Source organism: Hippocampus zosterae, chromosome 16 (genome assembly GCF_025434085.1).
Source record: "Hippocampus zosterae strain Florida chromosome 16, ASM2543408v3, whole genome shotgun sequence".
Classification (NCBI taxonomy): Eukaryota; Metazoa; Chordata; class Actinopteri; order Syngnathiformes; family Syngnathidae; genus Hippocampus; species Hippocampus zosterae.
Window position 1 is genome coordinate 9,050,493 of NC_067466.1, and position 22,491 is coordinate 9,072,983.

The 22,491-nt window shown below is 42.4% G+C and overlaps 1 protein-coding gene across 3 annotated transcripts; it reads left to right on the forward strand.

Annotated features, from left to right (window-relative positions):
* Positions 1-1,695: 1,695 nt before the first annotated feature.
* On the forward strand, positions 1,696-19,541 carry si:dkey-175m17.7 (uncharacterized). 3 transcript variants are annotated; one of them, XM_052046321.1, is made up of 4 exons: positions 1,696-1,839; positions 12,076-14,156; positions 14,610-14,912; positions 15,933-19,541. In XM_052046321.1, the coding sequence occupies exons 2-4, from the start codon at positions 12,092-12,094 to the stop codon at positions 16,196-16,198; spliced, it is 2,634 nt and encodes an 877-aa protein (XP_051902281.1). In that variant the 5' UTR covers positions 1,696-1,839; positions 12,076-12,091; the 3' UTR covers positions 16,199-19,541. The 3 variants fall into 3 exon arrangements, with proteins under 3 accessions (XP_051902281.1, XP_051902283.1, XP_051902282.1); XM_052046323.1 differs by lacking the exon at positions 1,696-1,839 and adding an exon at positions 8,448-8,545; XM_052046322.1 differs by lacking the exon at positions 1,696-1,839 and adding an exon at positions 8,456-8,561.
* The last annotated feature ends 2,950 nt before the right edge of the window (positions 19,542-22,491 follow it).

Sequence of the window (22,491 nt, forward strand, 5' to 3'; positions counted from 1 at the left end):
TTCAGTTGTGAAGCACAACAATAGTATGATGATCAATAGCGCTACCATTTCCGTGGGGCCCATTTTTGGCTTTACACGCTGATGAAAAGTGACCACTTGTTAAGAATAGTAATTTGATTCCCTCTTGGTGAGCGAGAAACACTGATAATAAGCCACGTCACTAAACTGTGGGCTGACAATGTCATGTAAATAGAATATACACTATATCAAGTAAATATTTTGTGTGGAGTTTGCATGTTCTCCCCGGGCCTGCGTGGGTTTTCTCCGGGTGCTCCGGTTTCCTCCCACATTCCAAAAATATGCATGGCAGGCTGATTGAACACTCTAAATTGTCCCTAGGTGTGAATGTGAGCGTGGATGGTTGTTCGTCTATGTGTGCCCTGCGATTGGCTGGCAACCGATTCAGGGTGTCCCCCGCCTACTGCCCGGAGACGGCTGGGATGGGCTCTAGCACCCCCTGCGACCCTAGTGAGGATCAAGCGGTACGGAAGATGAATGAATGAATGAATGAATGAATATTTCCTATCATAGAAGGTTAAAGATTGCTGACTACATACGATAATTAGAATTTGTCAGAGCAATTGGATTATGACTTATGTTTACATCGCTGATTTTAAAAAAAAAAGTTTTTGCCTGGGTTTCATTATATGCACTCCTGCTAAAACACAGCTCAGCTGTGTTTAACTTCTTTTTTTGGCACTAAAAACATTCAGCAAAATTTTTTAGCTCAGGATAAAATTGACTCAAAAGCTAAAAGGCACATATTCCCTCCAAATGGCATAAAAGAATTTAGCAGTCACACACTCCAAATAAACAGCCTCTCCGCTTAGCTGCTAAAGTGCATTGTAAGTTATGTCAGTAACAGTGACAGCTCGACTCAATGGCGAAACAATCGGTCACAGGAAGTCGGATCAATCATTTGTTGGCTGACTGCAGAGGCTGTTGCATGCATTTAATGAAACAAACAGTGTTTTTTGGGGGCGGGGGTTGTTTGTTTTTGGGGGGAGCATGTCATACAAATTAAAACATTTAGCTCAGAGAATTTTTGTTTGGTTGGGAAGTCATGCAATTAACAATTTGAAAAGGACTCAGCCTTCAGTGATGACACAACATAATACAAAACACCACTGAAAACTCCTTGCAGGTGAAAATCAAGCTATTGTTATAAAAAAGTTTTTTCCCCACATTTTTAAAACCTTTTCTTACTTCGAAGAGTCGTTACAAAATCACAACAATCTCTCTTTCTACCTCGGTGCAGAACGCGAGTACTTTTTGCCACCTCTGGTGTTTAGCACCACCCCGCTGCCAAAACTAAACAATTCGATTTAATTTGAATTCACTGTTCACTAGTCTCGTTATTGACCTGAAATAGCAAGGGGGAAAAAAAATAATAATCGGAAGACGATCATGACGAATGTGAGCATGCCTGGGTGTCTCAACATGCACACCCGTGACTCTTCTTGATCTCGTGCGCTCCCCCATTGGCCTGAGATGATGTCATGCACAGCATAGACAAAAGAGCCCACCTCCCTGCGCACACACGCGCACACACACACGTGCCCAAACGCACGCGCCGCTCACTTTGACACACGCTCACTCGGCCAAGGAAGGGCGCTCCACATGCCGCTATTTTTTTCTGCTCATGCAAACTAAATCGATTTTTTAAATTATCATTTTGAAGTCTCTTCTTAATTTTGAAGCCCCATGTCCACGCGAACGCGCGGGCAGCCTCGGCGCCACACACATCTGGATCAGACCAGATCCAACGGTCCCAGAATGAAGACGAGTGGGGAGGCTGCGTCGAAATGACGACTGCACTCCAGGACTACCTCTCATGATGTAAGTCGTTCCCTTTTTGTCGAACCGTCAACGTCCGGTTCGGTGGGCTGCGTGCGCAAAAGTATCGGTCCGCTAAGTGACATGTGTGTGTGTGTGTGTGGGGGGGGGGGGGTCCTATTCACCGCACATCTACATCGCGCTTTGTGTGTTGTCCACGCATTTCTATTGAACGTTGCACGCGTGCTACATTTTTGAAATTGCGTGAATATGCATTGACTGGAGAATGTCAGCAATCGTGTGAGCGCGTTTCTTAATTCATCACCATTTTTGTTGATATGAATTGAATGTTTTTGAGCCGCACCGCAGCTTTATTCTGTCAACGGTTGGAAAGAAAAAGGCTCCAACACGACGGGCGTGCAATTAATTCAGGAAAATCGGGTCGTGGGACACCTAGCGGATGTGTGAAAAGCAGCCTAATATGTTCAATTTACTGTACTGTATTTCCATGAATAACAAATAATTTCAAACAATTACCTCTTATGTTTGTGGTCATGCTAATGAGACACAACAAGGAGCTTACTGGGAGAAAAACTAAAAGGGAGATGGATCCAATTAGTTTGGTGATATTAAGCCTCTTAGATAAGATAAGATATCCTTTATTTGTTCCACACGTGGGAAATTTACAGCCTCCAGCAGCAAGAATGTAGGTAGAAAGAAGACAGAAGAAAAAATAGACACTTTCTTCTCAGAGCGCTTTTCATTACACGACTGCCAGGCCAGTCATTCAGCATCCACTGCAAAGGTGACCAATTGTAAAACAGTGGACCCAAGGGGTTACCGTGTCTCCTCCTTGGTTCTGAATTTCTGGGTTCAAATCCCATCTCTATTCTTCCTGTGAGCATGGTGCGTTTATCCCTATGCTTCCATGGGATTCCTCTGGGTACCCTGGCTTCTCCCCATATTCCACAAACATGACTTTTTGGTTCTCTGACGACTATGGTTATGCATATGGTTGGTTTTCTGTCTATGTCTGCCCAGGGTAGATTGATGCTAACTGGCAAGGTTACAAATGTCGGGCACAAACATCGTCAGCATGTGAACTGAAGACGACATTATCGATAAGATAATGAAAATTCCTTATTAATGTGGGATGAACCCCGACATCTCGTTTGTGAGGTGGTCCCACAATTCTTATTATTATTTTTTAATTGACTGCTCAGTGCAGTTCCATGACAAACTGCAACCATCATCATAAACATACTCAATTAGTCATCACATTCATGAAATATTTGACAGTTGCATACCCTGCAGCTGCTGAGTGTTGATTGGGCCGTGTCATTCTACTTACAAGTTGCATGTTTGGAAAGTCAGAGTTTCCATGACCACACAAACTTTTTTGTGCCTTAATAATTTAAATTCGCATTGAGGAACTGCACATTGTGTTTCCCCGCGTAGTCTGGTTTGATGAACTGAAGCGTTTGTATGTGACGAATTTGCAAAGAATACAGATACTGTATCTGGAATGGAGGCGGGAGGGGCGGGGGGGGGGGGGGGGGCAATATAGACCCAATCATGACACTCATTCCTCAACTTTCCCAGTTTTTGGGGGAACGCCTCAAATTTAAAATGAATTAATAATCGGGGGGAAAAACCCGAAAACTTTCCTCAGTTTGAATATTAGTCAATTGTAATGTGTTCAATTGAATACAGGTTGACAAAAAGTACAGTATTCGCAAATCATTGTATTGTATTTTGCATACAATGTTCCAATTTTCCGGGATTTGGGGTTTGTATGCAAAGTGTGTCATGAAATAGATGAGGACTGGAAGCACTTTGTTGAAAGCATCAATATTATTGGCATTTGGCGATGTGACTTAAACTGTCAAGTCGTTACAATAACTCCCAATAACTTGCCATGACAGCGGGGCTTCAGAAAGCCATTCCTAGAGGAGATTAGTCTTTAAAGCAGACTGTGGGCTTCTTTTTCTTTATCTGACAGAGGACTCAAAATTCCAACGTTTCTTTTCCAAGGAGCTTTTCCTCTCTTGCTATTCTTAGTCGTCTATATCAGGCCACACTATTTCTTTCTTCTTATGAACATGGCCACGGATTAGACGAATCAGAACTCTTCGTGGGAATAAAATGTCACCCTTTTCTGGTTCAGATGAGACGTACTGACCAGCTGTGGTTAGTCTATAAATTAGCGGTGAATGTTTTTTACGCACACCAACTCATATGATCTTCCACTTACCATCGCCCATGTATAATGTCAACATGTAATACTTTTTTTTCCTGTGGAGTTCATCTCAAAAAGGGGTTGCAAAGAATTATTGAGTTCTGACTTAAATGTATTGGACATCCAATTGATGTTTCAGCACTCTGAGGTCACAGGTTGATTGCAGACCAATTATTTTAAAAGCCGAACGGTTCTACTAGTATGGCTGGTAATTATTCGAAATACAGTGGTAGCTCTACTTACGAAAATAATTGGTTCTGGAAGAAATTTCATACCTAGAATATTTTGTAAGTAGAGACGCATTTTCCATGTAAATGCCCTAATCCGTTCCAAGACCCCCCCAAATTCCGACAGAAATGTTTTTTAAAGCATAAAAATACATCAAAATCTGTAGCAAATAAATGTTACAATTAGATTCTTGCACAATACACGAGTTGTGCATAATGCAAAAAACAAAGAATAAAGAATAAAAATGACGGTCATTGAACTTTTAACGGCGTCCTCCTGCGATTTATGCCCTCTTTTGTCTCTCTCAGAAGTGTTTTTTGCCTGGCGTTTTGTACAGAACTGATCCAACGACTTTTGCTTTTGTCGTCTTTTAACAATCCTTTGAAACTGCCCAAGGGAAACATCAGCATAGTGAGCGATCGCCCGACTGGTGAACACTTTTTCTGGGTGATTCACATTTACGTAAAACTATCGGAACACCTTATGGCCCGAGAGGCGAATGATGAGGACGCTGCATAGACACATATCTATCTATTTCGACGCATACGGTAGAGGTCCCTCTTAGCCAATGGGATGCCAGGATGATGCACGGTAATAGCCAATGGCAGAGCGGCTATAAGTATGCTGCGTTCAGGAAACACAGACCTGCGAGGAGCAGCCCATACTGTATTTTTACCATTCGTAACTTTAAAATTATTTCTTAACTCGAGGCAATATTTTCCTGTTGAGTCGTTTCGTCACTTGAAAATTTCGTATGAAGAGACGTTCATAAAGTATAGGTACCACTATATATTAATCAGTCATATTCATCCATTCCATCAGTGCTTAATACAATGACCCACAACTGACTGAGTGGGCGGCGGGGCACACGTTAGACTTGTCTCTCGCCAATGGCAGGGCACATTTGAATAACTATTCAAAATTTGTGTCCGTGATGACTGTACGGATGAGGCGAGAACAAGATTTGGTCATTTTGTTTGGTCACGTCCATCACATTGTCTGCCGAGTGTGGCGCAGTGAGTGATGGAATTATTCTGACTTCCTCTCAGTCGGCTGGGATGGAGGGGCATGAGTGCTGATGAGGCAGCCAAACACGGGCTGATTATCATAACGCGTTCAGAAAGTGGCCCGTAGCATTGGTGTCAGTCATTTCGCTTCAGTTCATGTTAAGATACAATAAGATATCCTTTATTTGTCCCACAACGGGGAAATTTACAGCCTCCAGCAGCAAGAATGTATGTAGAAAGAAGTAGAGAAAAAAAAAACACAAAAACAAACATCTTTCAATTAAATACAATATGAACACAAATGGATAAATCGCAGTACTATTTACAATTTACCTTCACATCATTTAATTATTATTATTGTTATGATTGTTATTTTTTATTCATCAGCCTGACAGCAGTCGGTAGGAACGAGCGTCGGTATCTCTCCTTCTTGCAGCGCGGGTGTAACAGTCTCTGGCTGAAGGAGCTACCAAGTGCTGTCAGGGCGGGCTGGAGGGGTGGGAGGGACTGGCCATCATAGCTTTTAGCTTAGTTAGCATCCTTCTGTTGCCCACCTCCTCCAGAGTGTCAAGGGAGCAACCCAGGACAGAACTGGCCTTCCTGACCAGTCGCTCCAGTCTCTTTCTGTCCCGGGCCGAGATGCTGCCTGACCAGCAGACAATGCCATAATAGATGGCCGAGGCCACCACCAAGTTATAGAACGTCTTAAGGAGTGACCCCTGAACCCCAAAAGACCTCAGTTTCCTGAGTAGGAAGAGTCGGCTCTGTCCTTTCCTAATCAGGGTGTCCGAGTTTGTGGATGTTGCTGTAATAGCACAATCTGAAGTCGAAAGATAATAAGTAAACGTCTTCTAAATGCGGCCTACTCCAGTATGAGAAAATATAGACTTTCCTTGCATTAGTATCGTGCGCTTTGGATGGCAAGTCAGCGGCATGATTAATTGTGGCCATAATTAAAAGTGACTCATAGTGCATTGGCCACAACTTCTTAGGCTGCAGACAACACTGGTTCTCATTTAGCTGCTCGGCGCATTTCTGATAAGCTCTCCGACATCCTCAACATATCAACATTTGCAGTTTTGTATCATCGCGGCTGCACTTGTACTTGATGCGGGTTGTGTGCATCCATTGCGCCCGGCTCACGAGATAAATGTGCAGCGCTGATTGCGTTTCAACATTCTGTTTCGGCTTTCAACTTAAATGACTGAAAAGATGTACAGTGTGAGTGGTTGGGACGTGCTGGGAACCCAAGAGTTAAAAAGGCATTTAGGATGCAACATCTGATCCAAATCCACTTTGTCCAGTCGCCGAACAGCGGCCAGGCTTTTATTACCATTTATATTACGTTTTTACCGATTTTCTTCGAGCTGCCTTTGGCCTTCAGCACACAGTCCCGCTGCTGTGGCAAGCGACACTTCTGCTCTTCGAATGTTTGGGTCAAGACCCGACACGGTGCTGTAACACAGGTGTAAAGGCGAAGCTTTGTCACAGTGCGTGGAAGTATAATTGTTGCTTTATAAACTGAACGGTGCAAAGCTTTCTTCCAGGTGTTTGATTTATTTTGCAGGAGAGAAGATTTTGCAACAAACCCCATCAAAGTGCTCATTAACCACAACCGGGAAGTGTTGCTATGGTCACTCATCGAATATTCAAATTCTTCCATGTGGTTGCGGTTTTTTTCAAAGGCTGATTACTGTGCAACTTCACACAGATTACAAACGGCGCCGCCATTTCATACAAGGGGATGCAGCGACTTTTTTTTTTGTCCTTTGGTCATTGTCAGGACACGTTCGTCAGTCCAGTTTGCTTTGAGGCATACGCACGCTCACACAATTAAGCAGAGGCAACATTGATTAATGTCATTCCAAACAACTCAAGAAGCCTCCACTGTGGGGAAAAATAAATTAATAACTAGTTTCATAAAATCTAAAAAACATGATTCTATATGGTGTAATTTCTTCCATTATTGATTGAACACATCCTTGGTTTTTGCTATTTGCAGCCACATAGTGAGTCCTCTGTTTCATGCTGGGCGCATTCAGGTACTCGTAATGTCTTTTAGCCGCAGGCCCAAGAAACACAAACATTGTCTTTCATCTTTTAAAGCCTGGTAAGCATTGGTTCCTAAAATAAAACAGCTTCTCCTCCCCAAACGCTGCAACGTCTCTGAAAGCGCACTTGACATGACAAGAAATCGTCACTGTGATCGATGACTCCAAATGCGCAGAGATAATCACTGTAGTTCTGCTCTTGCTTCTGTTGTTAGCAAAGCAATAAAATATATGAAATAAATAAATAAACACACTTCAGACTCTAGTGAGTAACTCAGGCACCATTAAAGCAAGCGAGATTATTATTTAGGATGGCAAGATAGCTGGCAAGGAACCACTATCACCGGCGACGGTGAAAGATGCCTCAAATGTCAAGTTTTTCTGCTTTTGTATATTGCAATACTTGTTTACTTGCCACAACATTAGAACAATTTTTTTGGGGGGGGTGATGTGCAGTGTTGCGTTTGCCTCAAAAATACCTTTTAGAGTTATGACGCAATATGGAAATGCCCGAGGAGGACACATTTTTTGTTTGAACGTACTTGTAAGATAAATGCAACAAACATTTTTTTCCTATAATGCCACAGGGGTATTGACTTGGACATTCGCGAGTAAATGAGGGGGGAAAGCTTTATTTTTGCTAACTGACTGTTTATTATCCATGCATCAAACTTATTTTAGATCAATCATGTGGGCTCGTATGTTTGACATTCAAATGAATTCTATTCTAAATATTTAACGTGGTTAAAGAAATCACATTATTTGGATGAAACATGGAGATTTGAAAGAATGTTGAGAGTTGATTTGTTAAACTGTCTGGTCATGGAACAGAGAAACTCTTCTGGCCAATCTAGTTATCCACTCACATGTTGAAATTCGCTCCTTCCAACTTTAATTGCATCACCGTGTCACATGAGTGACGACACAAAGAGCATGCTTGGATTGCCTTTTTTTTTCTTCTTCCTTTTTTGGTGTGTTCCTTGTCTCAGGGACTATGACTGTCTGCTAAATATACAGCGATGAGGAAGTGAAAAGGCCACTAGCTGGCCTTCAGTGGCAGTATGTAAGAGAGTGGCGATCAGAGAGATAGTGGCTTCCACCATGACAAATCTGGGTCAATGTAACCCCCACCCCCTTCTACCACAGGCTAAGCTGACAAAGGGAAAAAAAAAAAAACACAAAAGATGAGGACACCATCAGCAGACTGTGTGCATGGACGTGATCATGAGGATGCCAAAGATCAGGTTGCCTTCTCTTTGGGTCGGTTGAGATTTGTTTATCTTCCCCCATTGTGTGTGTGTTTTTTTTACAGTGTGATACAGTCCGTCTCCCCGTTTATTCTCCACTCTCCACATTTCCCCCATGTCTTACACTCCATGAGAGAATCATTTCAAATATGGCGCAAGGGGGAACAATTGAAAATTAACCTGATGTACACACATGCTGTTAAAATATTGTAATTGACAGAATGTTAAAATTGATTGTATTGGTCAATTTGATTTAAAAAAAATACCCCCCCAAAAAACGGAGTAATGTTTGCAATTATGTGTCAAGTAAAAATGTAAAGGACATCCAAAGACGATGACTATGATCATCTCATCATCAATGTCGTGCAGTATTCATACGCCGGAATTGAATATTCAAATTGTCACCGGTCGATGAAAACTAAACATGCAGTTTTAAAAACTAACATTTTGTTTCTATGATACGCATTGTTCATCCTATTGCAGAAAAAGGAAATCACAGCCCATCTTCATTAGTTTGTTGTCATCACTTTTGTTGTCATAAACAAAGTGCCAACAATCTTGAATACCGTATTGGCCCGAATACAAGACGGGTTTTTTGCATTGAAATAAGACTGAAAAAGTAGGAGTCGTCTTATATTCGGGGTCTAGACATTATACCCATTCACGACGCTAGATGGCGCCAGATATTGAAGCGAATCCTGAACTTGACTCCCCAGGCCAAAGTGAACCCGTCACGAAGAATAAAAATAAAAATAGCAGTACCACAAAGAAGAAAAATTAAAAAATAGCGGTAAGAAAGACGACAGAAGAAAATAATAGATGAGAAAACAGAAAATGGAGAAACGTAGCGTCAATCTGGAGAAAAGTGGGTCGACGATCGGCTACGTTAACCGGCAGCTGAGAATTTATGATGTCATTTACATATAAAAATCCAGAAGCCATTCATTTACGAATGTGATCGCACTTTGGTTTACATATTTAAATGTTCAGATATTAAGATTGAGGCAAATATATTGTTATAATCATTTGTTTGTTCTTTTTTTTTTAAACTTGAGTCTTGAAAAAGAGGGGGTCGTCTTATAATCAGGGCCGTCTTCTATTAGGGCCAATACGGTAAGTAGTGCAATGTTTTGATTTGCACTACTTGGGGAAAAAAAAGTGACGTTGGAAAGCTTACTTTTCTTTCATTAAAAATTCAGGGTGACATTATTATGACCCGGCTCCTCAATGTGCTGTAGGTGTGTTTGTATGTTTACAAGTCCACTTCTAAACATGATACAAAATATTCTAAAAATGCATTTAATTGTTGGTAAACTACCAATTTTCACATATAGATTTTCCATTCGGTTCCATAGATTTGATAGATGATTTGATGGTTTTCTTACTATCTATCAAATTACCATTCCTTTATCAGTCAAAAAATATTGTAATTTTATCGTGTCATGAGTAAGATCCTTTTTGTGAGTAAGGCTTTGCTCTTCCCACCCTTGCTCTGCGCCATGTTTGACCATTTGACCACAAAGATAACGTTTTCAACACAAGCGTTTAAAAAATTAAAATAAAAAAAGAAGCTGTCACATCACTCTGTCAATCTCACCATCTCATCATAAAAACTTGATGCAGAGAGTTGCTCTTCAGAAAAGCTATTTCTGAACATTTTGACAAGGAATTTAAAACCTGTAGCCACCTGTATCAATCAAAACATCGTTTTATACCAGGCCCGATAAGCCTCTGTAATTAAAAACAAAACAAAAAAATGCCCTTTTGCGCAGTATACAGAAGCGAATGTGGTCAAAAATATTTAATCGACAGATGAATGACTCCCGGAGTCATTTCATATCACAGATAATCCCCATTCATCAGCATGCGTGTTCATCGGGATGGGTTTTCTATTGTGTGTTGTAGCAACAAGTCATTAAATGTTAATGACGATGATTGCGGTGATTAAATGTCTCAAATAAACAGGATGTGGCCTTTTAATGAGCTGTGATCTATTAGTGCCGTGTCGTGGTGGGGGGAAAAGTTGAATTGTTTTGTGTATGTGGTGACCTGTTTATTTTTGTTTAATATCAAGGCTAAGACAAATGTACATTTCAGATTGAGCCAATCAGTTAGCAGCATTTTGTCAAAAATAAACAATATTTATGTGTGGCACACCTTCTCCACAGCGGCAAACGGTCCATTTTGTTTAGGAGAAGACATTTATCACATGGCCGCTCTGGCCCAAGAGAGCTGCACTCCTGCTTGTTTTACAAGATTCTCTCTTCCAACACACTTGATTCAAACGATCGGCGTCCTTATCGGGCTTTTACAGAGCTCCCTGATGAGCTGTTCATTTGAATGGTGTGTGGTGGAAGAGAGAATCTTCTAACACACAGGTGTCAAAGTCAAGATCCGACACCTGGGGTCAGATCTGGCCTGCCACCTCATTTTATGTGGCCCGCGAAAGCAAATCAAGCATGTCAAGTTCCATGATGCTTGCTAAAGTATGAACCAACATTTCTAATTGTCATATGTCATGCACAATAACTTCAGATTTTAAAACTAGTTATTCATTAATTTATTGTGCGCTGTGTATGTAATATGTGGAGGGGATTCAACATTTAGATCATTTCCCAAAATTCATAACAGCCCTCCAAGGGAAACCATAATTACAATGTGGCCCAGTGACAAAAATGAATTTGACCCCCCGGTTAAAAACAAGCAGGAAAACGGCTCACTCGGAGCAGAGGTGCCTACCCCACCCCCTCCCGGGGTCCGGCATTCTCCTTCACATCAGCAAATGTGTCTTCCTAAGACTTGATGAGTCCTCTGAGGGATGAAGGTTGTTGCAAGTTCAATGTTTGTAAACAAGCTTTTAGGAAGCCAATTGCCAACCTGATTAACTTACTCTTGCAACCTTTTCTGATTTAATGTTTCATTATGAAGGCACCCTCTGTTGCTGGGTTGCCAACTTTTTTGATATATCGATGAATATTCCGTTTTCTGGCAAGTGGCTCGGGTATAAGCTAGACAAAAAACAGATGTGCACATTTAAATGGATATGGCAAAGGGGAGTAGTCGTTCCTTGCTGCAACATTATCCATTAAGGTCAAACCAGTGGGTGTAATTTTCATCTCGCATTTGTGATGCCAATGATGAAAGAATTCTGTGTGACAAGTTCATATTCAATATGAGATGTGACATTGTTCCCGTTTGATCCTTTGGTATGTTTTCATTTGCCTCGGATACCAGAGGTGACTCATAAGAACATAAAAACCAGACTGAAAACATGTCCAATGTTGTGTTGTCTGTGGTGCTTGTGGGGTTTGACTTTACATTTCATAAATAATTGACTAGCTGTGCCAACAATGAAACAGCAACGGGTCTTTTGAAATATTAAACGCCAAAAGGCAAACAATCCTAATTTTGGACCAAAACAAATGGGATTTAAAGTCTGACCCACATTTTCTTTTCTATTTTTAATCAATGTACAATAAGGTTGTGACTAATCTTTGGCCTCTTCTCTCTTCCTTTTTACTGGACAGCTTCCCATGAACCCAGATGCCTCCTCTTCCTCTCGACGAGCGTATAGTGGTCATCCAGCGGCCTAAAAACATTGCCTTGTGCGAGGCTTCCCCGCAAGCCGTTCCACATCACTCATCTCAGATATCCGCCTCTTCCAATGGACAAATCACCCGTGCGCCTCGCCCTCACTTTTCCCAGCCTCATTTCTACCCACCCACCTGTAAAGCTCTGACTTTGGAATGCAAACGCAGATCTTCCCGCGGACAGAGAAGCCCGGGCGATCATTCCGTAGCGCCTCCGGGTTACAGGAACATCCCAAGCCACTGCCACAGCAATGGAACCGTAACTCTCAGCCCCCGACTGCCATCCCACACACATACCATTGATATCAGATTGACTCTGGACAAGGGTGGGAGAGCAGAAATCAGCAACTCCCTCGGCCGCAGCGGAAGTGCCAAGGGTACGCAGCGAAAATGTGCCCCATCGCATTCAGATCAGACTGGGGGAAGAACTGGCGGCGCTGAGCGGGCAGGTGGAGGCGAACACAAATTACAGCGAAGTCGACACGGTCAGCTGCAGTCAGCCGGCGGAGTTCTGCAATTTGTCCCTGCGCAGGCACAGCCGTACAACCTCAGGGATGTAAAAGAGAACGAAACCACAAGTCTTCTTCTGAAAAGACCTGACCCTCAATTCACTTTACTGAATCACAAGACCTCCAAGCTGGGCACCGTGCATCACAGTCTTCCCTACCACCACAATTCCGTCCCTGTTCCCCATGCATCCGTCCTAAACTCCAACCATCCCTCTTCTTCCCCCGCCCAACCCGCGCACATCCCCGTCTCCTTCCAACAATTTAGCCAGCCTCGCCCATCCCGCCACAGGGACCACCATCCTCATATTCTTCATGGTCTTCCCCTGTCCCCGTGCACTTCCCACACAGGAGGGTTTCCCAGTCCCGACCACACCTGCACCATCGACTGCACCCAACCCTTCGGATGCGGTTGCTGGAGGTTGGTACGCTGCAGAGGGTCTAAAGGACATGCCTCAAGTTGCCAAGGAGGTGGAGGTAGCTCTTCCACCTCATTTTCTTGCGTTCATAACGTTGGTGCAGTCAAAAAAGGAGGCAAAGAAATGGGCCTGAGAAATTTTGGAGGGTGTCTCTCCACCGCCTCCACCTCTAACACTTCCTCAACCAACAGCACTGTGTCTGAACACCGAACAAGCCTGTTCAAACCGATCCGCTGTGCCTCCTGCTCCAGTGAGGCTGGAAACTTTGAGAGCCCCGCTATTCTTCGGAAGAAAATGGTTGGGGGATGCCTGCCTTGTACCCCAATATCCTCTTCTGCCCCTCTTCGGGCAATACAAAGCTGTGTCACGGGCTGTAATCCCAAAGCCTCACACACAGGTAGCTCCACCTGCAGCTATTGTAGCAGCGACCCCATCGTGGTAACATTCAATCCTCGCAGAGGTAAACCCCTCGGAAGAAGCATTGGAGCACCTCATTCGGCTTCTATGTTCCAAGCTGACGATGATGACTACAGCGTACGAACTATTTGGCCTGAAGAACTGGCGAGAAAGATGACCCATTCTACAGCCCAACAGAATCACTGTGCCGGAATAGGAATCGGAGTTGGCAAGACGACTTCGAGGCAGATCCAAAATGAAAGCAAAAGAACTGGGCTCATGCGCCTCGACTGTGAAAACCTGCAGGAGTACGCACACGCTCAGCTCACAGATCATGCTGGCCGGCGGCGACTGCAACAAGACAAGATGGCCGCCCTGGATTTTTTGGGCTGCAGGTCCGGACCGGGATATGACGAACAACGGAGCTCACTCAGGAGGCTTCTTAATAAAGCAGATGATGCAGGAATGGCGGGCACTCTTGAACGCAATCGAGAGACACCATTTCCTTGTTCGCCCTCACCCCGCTCCCCTTCTCCACCGTCGCCGGTTTCGTTTTCGCCTCCTCCGTCCGCTCCCAGCACACTCATCAAACCCAAACCCTGGCAGAGAGACGGGGGACATTCTCTACCATCGGCTCAGTCCCTTCATTTGGCTCTGAACTCGCTCAACAGAGACCAAAATGAGGAGAAGAGCAGAAGTAAGATTCTTACCCTCATTCTGTGTTCAGAATCAGAATCATCTTTATTGGCCAAGTATGTAGAACACACAAGGACTTTGTCTCAGGTATAACACGCTGCATTAGCATCATTGTAAACAACAAAATCATTGAACCATTTTAGAGTAACCAGTAGTTTTGTAGTACCATTTTGTAGTACAAGAAGAGTGACTACGTCAGTGACTGTTTAAGGAGTTAATGGCTAGAGGGAAGAAGCTGTTTAAGTGTCTACTGGATTTGGTGCGCATGGATCTGTAGCGTCTGCCTGAGGGGAGTAGCTGGAAAAGGTGGTGGGCAGGGTGTTCAGGGTCATCATTAAAAAAAATGTTACCTGTTGATCAAATTCCAGCTAGTAAGAACTGATGAAAATATGCTTTTATGTATCCGAACTTGAGCAGGACAATTCTCTCAAGATGTCGTCTTGTCCTTCCACAGTGCACCTTTCTCTGCCACTCTCCTCTTCGCTACCCGCCTCACTGTCTGAGGAGTCTGCGATGACTCCTGATGCGGAGAACGCTGTGGTCAGTGCCATCCTGCCATTCTTGTATCTTGGAAATGAGAGGGATGCTCAAGATCTGGATCTGCTGTTGCACCTCAACATCGGCTATGTGGTCAATGTGACCACGCACCTCCCCCTCTACCACCTCAAATCAGGACTGCACTACAAAAGGCTGCCAGCCACAGACAACAGCAAACAAAACCTTCGACAATACTTTGAGGAGGTTTTTGAGTTTATCGGTGAGATGGTTCTACTAATTTCATTTGACTGTTTCGCCTGTTCAGTAATAAGTCAAAATAGTGTGTCAGACTCGAGCTGTATGCTCCTTTTTCAAGTATTTGGCAGAGAAAGCAAAGCAAAAAAAAAATAAAATAAAAACATCTATTAAAGGACAGCTCTTAACCTGTGATCTGGAACACTCCTACTCAAATGTGTCAAGTAAAAACTTTGCAACACTTTGGCTTTAGCCACAGGTGCTTCTACACAACCGGCAGGCTAATGACCTCCCAGGGAGCTCGTTTACTTCCCGGCTGAGAAGAAGCACTTACGGAGACCGCAAGGATCTAGTGGGAGTGCCGTCCCCTCACTGTACACTTTAATGAGCTGGCTCGTTATATTCTAACCTTTGGTCTCCACCCATAGCTAAATACAAACTGTGGAAGGGTTTTTCACTTTCTGACCCGGATTTGACACCTCTGCTTGGACTATAAGTTAAAGTACCACTGCATTAAAAACTGGTCTCGGTCTACAGTGTGCTTACAACAACCACAATAACAAAGCATAATGTTTGATGTTGGTATCTCATCTTCAAGGAGGTCTTTGGCTTTTTTTTGGAGGGGGCTGGGGGGGGGGGGGGGTACAGAACAGGAGTGCTCCAGGTCCCCTTTTACATTGCACCATTTTTGAAGATGAAAAGAGAAAAAGAAGGGAGAGGGCGGGAATAATAACTCCAGACTGAGCTCCTGCAAGGGGATCACAGTATAGATTTGGAGTCAATGAGGAGTGGGGAGGGGGAGCATTATAGCCATTCTGCTGAGAGCAGGCTTCATAGCCAACAAGGCGCCACCACATCCCATTCTGCAGGTGCACCATAATAAAGCAACGGAGATGGGTTGGGTGGAAGCCAATGAAGATGTTGATAGATCGGGTTGTGTATTGCATTTGTGAGAACATATGAGTGTGCATGCGCAAGTCTGTGAACCCTGACAGATTGTCCTTTCCACTGTATAATTGCCTTGTTTTTTTTCCATCATCCACAGAGGAAGCATATCAGAGTGGACAGGGTGTGTTGGTGCACTGCCAGGCAGGCGTGTCCCGTTCCGCAACCATCGTCATCGCCTACCTAATGAAACACACCCTCATGACAATGACGGATGCCTACAAATACGTGCGCAGCCGCCGTCCTGTGGTGTCCCCAAATCTAAACTTCATGGGGCAGCTTTTGGAGTTTGAGAGGGACCTCAACTCCGGGTTGACTCCTCGCATCCTGATGCCTAAACTTGATGGCGTCGAGACCCAAGTGTGAAAGGGGCTGGTGCACACTAAATTTGGCTTGGAGGAGTCAGTTAATAGGAAATTGGGGGTATGTTTGGCAATTAATGCACTTTTATACTGTGAAACATGAGACAAACTGATAAATGACCTCATGTAAGTAGCTATTTAACTTGATCATCATCCAGTATGCTGTTTATAGATAATGTGCCAATATAGATGGAACATTGTATTGAAATATCTCTGTTTTTCCCCTTCAGGCCTATTTCTTCCTGTCATTTACATGAACAACCATACAAACACTGTTAAGGCTACGTTTACATTATGTCTCAGGTGGCCATGGCAGCCCTGTTTCAGGCCACCATTGACAAAAATTGTATCGTTGGGTTGGTGATGGGATGTGCTAACCTTTGATTGCCACGACAATTGCGGGCAAATGAGAAACCGTGCGGGATGGATTAATGAATTACCGGTAGTTGTTGACGGAAAATTGAGCGGAATTGAGCGGAAGTACACATGCCGCTTTGTGTGCTGATGCTGATTCTGGAGCTAGGCTAGGTAGGGGAGCTCCAACGCTGCATGTTCTTCAGGTTTTAGCCATAAAAAGCCTTGACACAACGTTAACAAATGGGAGGGTCCCCATCCGAACAGGATGGACTGGGAGGGATTGTATTGGAGTCCATGCGCCTTTGAGCCTCCAGGACTAAGTAGTGCTCTCCCCATATGGCTTGTCATGGATAGATACTGTCAGAAACGTTATCAAGACTTGAATCCAGAGGGGGAAAATTGGCTGAATTCCCATCATGCACTACATTTTGGGCAATCGATGCTGCCCTGGTCACCGGGGAACAGAAAGTAAACGTAGCCTAACAGAAGCCATACTTGCATGCAAAATTGCATTGCCACTCTAATACAATACGTTCCAACATGTAGCAACACTATTACAATGCACTTTAACACATCGGTTGATCAAGTTGTCATTTCTAAAATGTCACATTGACCTAATGCAGATGTGAGTAGCATTAATCTGGGAGCTATATTGTAGAAGAGACAAACATCTCATTAAAAATGGCTCAAAGTGTACATGATGTGCACTGATATTGAAGTATGAGGCAGCCAAAGGGCAGGTAAAACCACCAAAATAACATCATCCTCAATTGCACGGTTCAACAAACAAAGGTTGAAAGATTTTTGTTCTTTTGGGAAGTGACTTTATACACAGGATGGTTGATTATCCGAGTGATGCCATTTGGAAACGCATTCAGATATTAGGTACATCTGCCCAACATTATATGAGCTAATACAAAGTTTTATCAAGAATTCTGTACTAAGATAAAATGAATTAAGTCATGTTCAGTATTGTTAAGTGTAGAAGACACTTTCACAGTTGTAAAGAATGTTTTTGTCGTCGTAGTTTGCAGTCAAACTGATTACTGTTGGGTGTACATTGTAGCCACTGGTACATACATGGGCTGAATATAGTTTTTTTTTTTAAAGGACCTTGGTATAATTGTAATATAGTATCAAATTATCAAACATTATTGGAAAATCAATTGTGAAGATGTATCCTAAATTGATATTGGATACATGATGCGATCATGCGCTGGTGTAATGGTGTGGTCAGTTACACTAAAGGTCCGGTACTACAGTCACACTGGAAAAATGGTAACCACCTTTCATTGTATTTTTTTTTTTTTTTACATGCTTGGTGACAATTTCAACTCCAATGTGCTCCCTAAATTGAATTTCATAGCAGAGGAGAGTAAAAGAGCCATTTCAAATGTTTACAATGTTTTGATCAGGGCGCTTACAAGTCTCCCTTATAGAGACCCCGCAAAACAAATGCGCTTTGTATTTAATTCATTAAGTGAAGGAGCCAGAATCATCTGTTTTCCAGTGAAGCCCTTTTGCAGCCTTATCCTCACTGTGGGCCTCGTGACGATGCATCACTGTTTTATGAAGGCTTTTTCGACCCTCGTGAGGCCAAAGCTGTTCGGATAACGGACGGATGCTTTGATTAGAGAAGGTATGATTCACTGTGAACACTTCTACTGTGAACGAGACTTTAATCGGGTCCATTTGGCATCATCTTATGGGTCTCATGTCAGAAAAAAAAACACAGACCAACGAAAGACATGGCATTTTCAACATTCACAGAAAGCTGGCAAATATAGCCCCCTTTTGTGATATTGAAACATTGGGCTATAAAGTATTTAGTGTCATCTGTATTTAGCGTTGATCGGCAGGAGTTTGCCATATATAGGCCTACCGTAGTTGCTTCCTGTTGTGAGTCCATGTATTTATACTGTAAACTCGTTTTATAGAAAGAATTTGGTATTGGAACAGAATTGATATTTTCGGAGCTGCTCATAAGGCGCGCTAATTATTTTGCACATTTCCGATGCTATACACTGTGCTGTATTCTAAAATTGAACCAAGAAAGATATTTTTGCTGGGATATATTGTTGTAGTTTCTTACCACAGGCCATTTTCTTTTTAATTCAAATCATGTTGTCAAAATTAATGCATGATGATTTTTTTTTTGGATGATCAAACAGGTATACGTGTTCATTGTATCCAGTCACATTAGGTACAAAACATTGTGCTTAACTTTTGTTGTTGTTTTTTTTTTGTTTTTTTTTGTTTCGCAAATGACTTTTATTTATGAGACACAAAAAGCGTAGCATGTTTTTTCGGCAGGTATATACTGCACTATTTTAAATCGGACATTGAAAATCCTATTCAAAAGTTCTCAAAAATAAAACAAACCGCCTTCACCGTCTTTACTCTGTGTCCGTATTAGAACAATGACCGGGAAATACTTGTATTTATTTTTTTATTACGTTTATTAATAATGTCAGTTTTATATAGGTTGCATATATTTTCTACGGTTATGTTTCCTCATCATGCTAACTGTTGTTTTTTTTTTTACACTACTGCTCTTCTAGTCATACCTTTTCTTATATTTAGTGTTAGTATTTGAAACACATCAACCACCCAAACAAACAATTCCGTCTTCCCCGAGCTGATAGACCGTATTGGAAAAGGGCCTATTGTCATCACTCCGTGGTTTTTTACAGACTTTATATGCAAATGGCGGTAGAAGGAAGTTGTTTAATTTCATGCTTTATGAACTTACTGTCGAGATATTCTCTTTGGGCCGCAGACTCGTGTGAGCGAATCCATTTTGCACTTGTAAAGCTGAAAGATTTGCAAGGTGTCGATGTGTCTTCGGTAGCCGTTTTGAGAACATTGTAAACCAGTGCATTGCTTACCTGTTATACTTGTATTTGGATTTTGCCTATCTTGAATCAATGTGTTACTTTTCTGTACCAGATATCACGTTTGGCTGAAACTGAAGGGCTAAAAAAAAACAACTATTACCCGTTTCCTTTCAGAATTGGACAACTCCTTTTCTGACATTATTGATTTGCACCCCCACTGCTACTGATAATTATATTACAATCCTTTCCGATTGTCTCGCTTTTCACCCTGTAGTACTCTCTCGTTCTATTTAAGACAATGTTTTCAAAAAATTATTTCACGTGCACTGTGACTGATACGATGCTGCTATATCACCAAGACTTCTTTGTACGTCACATTTATCACAAAAAGCGGTGCAGGTTGGGAAAGGGCACAAGTGTAGCAATTTATGCACATGACTCACTTGTGCTGCCTCAAAGCTGCGTGTTCATTTCAGTGTGACTACTTGCGCAGCTGGACCATCTGTAGCGTCTTCCTTGAAAAGGTATTAGAAGGGAAGAAGAGACTTTTTTTGGGGACATTTCTTAAAGCTCGTAATATGGCTTGAGCGAGATAAATCATTTGCTGCAAATGTGTTGATGTAGCAGACATTAGGGATTGTGGTTTCTTTCAGCATCAAATTATCATCAAGAAAGACAAACTAGCCAGCTCATTAACTCTCACGCTGAGGATGCCAGCACTCCCACCAGAGCCATGCAGTCCGCACATGGCAAAAAAAAAAAGGACGACATCAATCAAAAATGTAATTGGAGCAGGGGAAGAAAATATAACTTTCCCAGATTGGAACCTCCATTGTCTTAAGAAACCTCTAAAGTGGCCCCAAAACATGAGGTTTGTTGGGGTCTTGATGGACAAAAGATACAGTTTGCATTTTTGAGATCAAAACATTGGGACACAGCGTCGACAGTAACACAAGTTCGTCCACACCAACTGGGACACAGTCATGCCAGATCGTTTTAAATTTTCGATGCATCCAGGAATTCTAAATGGGTGCCTATGTGCTTTGGAATATCATTGTTGTATTATTATTCTTGCTCCTAAGTAGAGGGTAGGTTGGCACTCTGCCAAATTTGCATCCCGGGATGAACGTGTTGTGCAACATGCCAGCCTGCTCGGTGCACAGTGGCTGTTCTACTGCATTGTATGTTGACCGGCAAGGTTATGACATTTTACATGTGTTTCTTCGAAACTGTAATGACACTGGCACCAATGTTTGTGGCGCGACTGAAGATTTCTTTGAGGACATCATTCCCCCCCCCCCCTCCTCAATTCTAAATGAATTAAATAACACATAAAGGATTCTCTTAGATTGCAGCGCAAAAGAGGATGGCTGGATGAGGACATTGCTCATGTTCATTTCTCGTGAACACATCGGAACTCTCGCTTGTAATAATAAAATAAGAAAATGCATATGTATTTTTGCATTATTTGTCTGTTTTCCTTGAAAAATGGGATGCAGTTAAGATTTAAAAAAAATAATGATATGGACATCCTCAACAATCATGTCCTATGAGCCAACAGTCTAGTATTGAACTGTGCCATCAATACAGACAGCCAATTGTAATTGATGGTTTTGATCATCATCATGCCACCCACATCTGCTTGCTTTAGAATTGCATAACACAAAGATGGTACTTACAACTGTGTGATCAAGCCCCTGCAGGCACATCGATACAGGACCTATTCAGTATCTGGTTGGAATTAACTTCTGAACAATCACGGGGTTATGCTAACATGTAGATTGTGACTCGGGACTTTCTCCTTGTTTTACCTAACCTGGAATGATGATCAGCACTTAGAAATTTTGTAAAATGGGACTAAGTGAGTGAAATGGCACCACCTCAGTCACTCACCCGAAACCCATCCAGTATGTGAGTGCTCAAACAGTCATCATAGAATCAATGGCCCAAATGGGCTGAAATGAAAATCTTTCAACAATACGGTTTAATCTTTATTGACTATAACCTCGAGGCAGAGATGTGCACCATCTGCTGCATGGATTCACAATGTCAACAATATGTTGACCTTTTACACAAGTTTGATCTAAAACGGTTATTCGAAGAGGCGTAAACGTACGGCTAGTATTTCAGAGAGAGATAAGTCTGTTTAGACTTGTTCATTTTATTTTTTTGTTAAAAAGTGAAGCCGTTTATTTTTGTCTGAATGTAAAGGCAAAAGTCAGATAAATCAGTCATCTCAGGAGTCTCTGGAATGGCGGGCTCTCCATGTCATGAGGGTAATCAAGTTCTACTTAATCAACCATTATTATCATCCACCCATCCATTATCTGAGGCGCTTATCCTCATGAGGGTCGCAGCAGTGTTGGAGCCTATCCAAGCCGTCTTTAGGCAGTGGGCGGTGTACACCAATGTTAGGGGTAAATGGATGATTTTTTTAAAACTATAATCTAATCGGGCTAACAAAACCCGAAATTATCTTCTTTAATGGAATTCCGTTTTGTTTCACCGCTAAACACAACATTTGCATTTGTTTTTGTTAAACAAAGCATTTAAGACAAGGAATTTAAAATTTGACCTTTATAAATGTTAGTCATACAGGATCACTGTTACAGTGTTGCATACATTGGTGGCTGCAAACAAAAAGGTGAGAATTTATAAAACGAAAGGCGCTTCTTCACCAATCGCCGAAAGGCGCTTCATATTACCACATCCAATATGGCGGCATCATTGGTGTACGTTGCCCACACCAAGCTGTGTACTGTATGATGTCTATGGCTTACGACAGCAAGGGGGGAAAAACAAGTGTAGCCGTTTTTCCCCCCTTCTGAGCGACATCTCGTCACGCGAAAAATGGTTTTCGCTGACGGAGACGAAACATGCTCGACATAATCAGAGCCATTCAACCCCAAAAGAAATAATACTTTGGTCTTATTAACTTGTTCATTTGTTGTGTCGACAGTGCTTGAGCTGTTTGCACTATTTCGCGATGTAAAGCAGCCCCTGCCGAACTACTTTGGATATTCATTATAAAATGAAATAAATGGTATTTAGTCTATCAGTGCATCATCAACCAAATTTTGATTAGTTCACGCGTGTGCCGAAA

Coding starts and splice junctions, on each gene's coding strand:
- si:dkey-175m17.7 (XM_052046321.1), top strand. CDS start 12,092: ATGCCTCCTCTTCCTCTCGACGAGCGTATAGTGGTCATCCAGCGGCCT. Junction 14,157..14,609: donor AAATGAGGAGAAGAGCAGAA/GTAAGATTCTTA, acceptor GTCCTTCCACAG/TGCACCTTTCTCTGCCACTC. Junction 14,913..15,932: donor GGAGGTTTTTGAGTTTATCG/GTGAGATGGTTC, acceptor CATCATCCACAG/AGGAAGCATATCAGAGTGGA.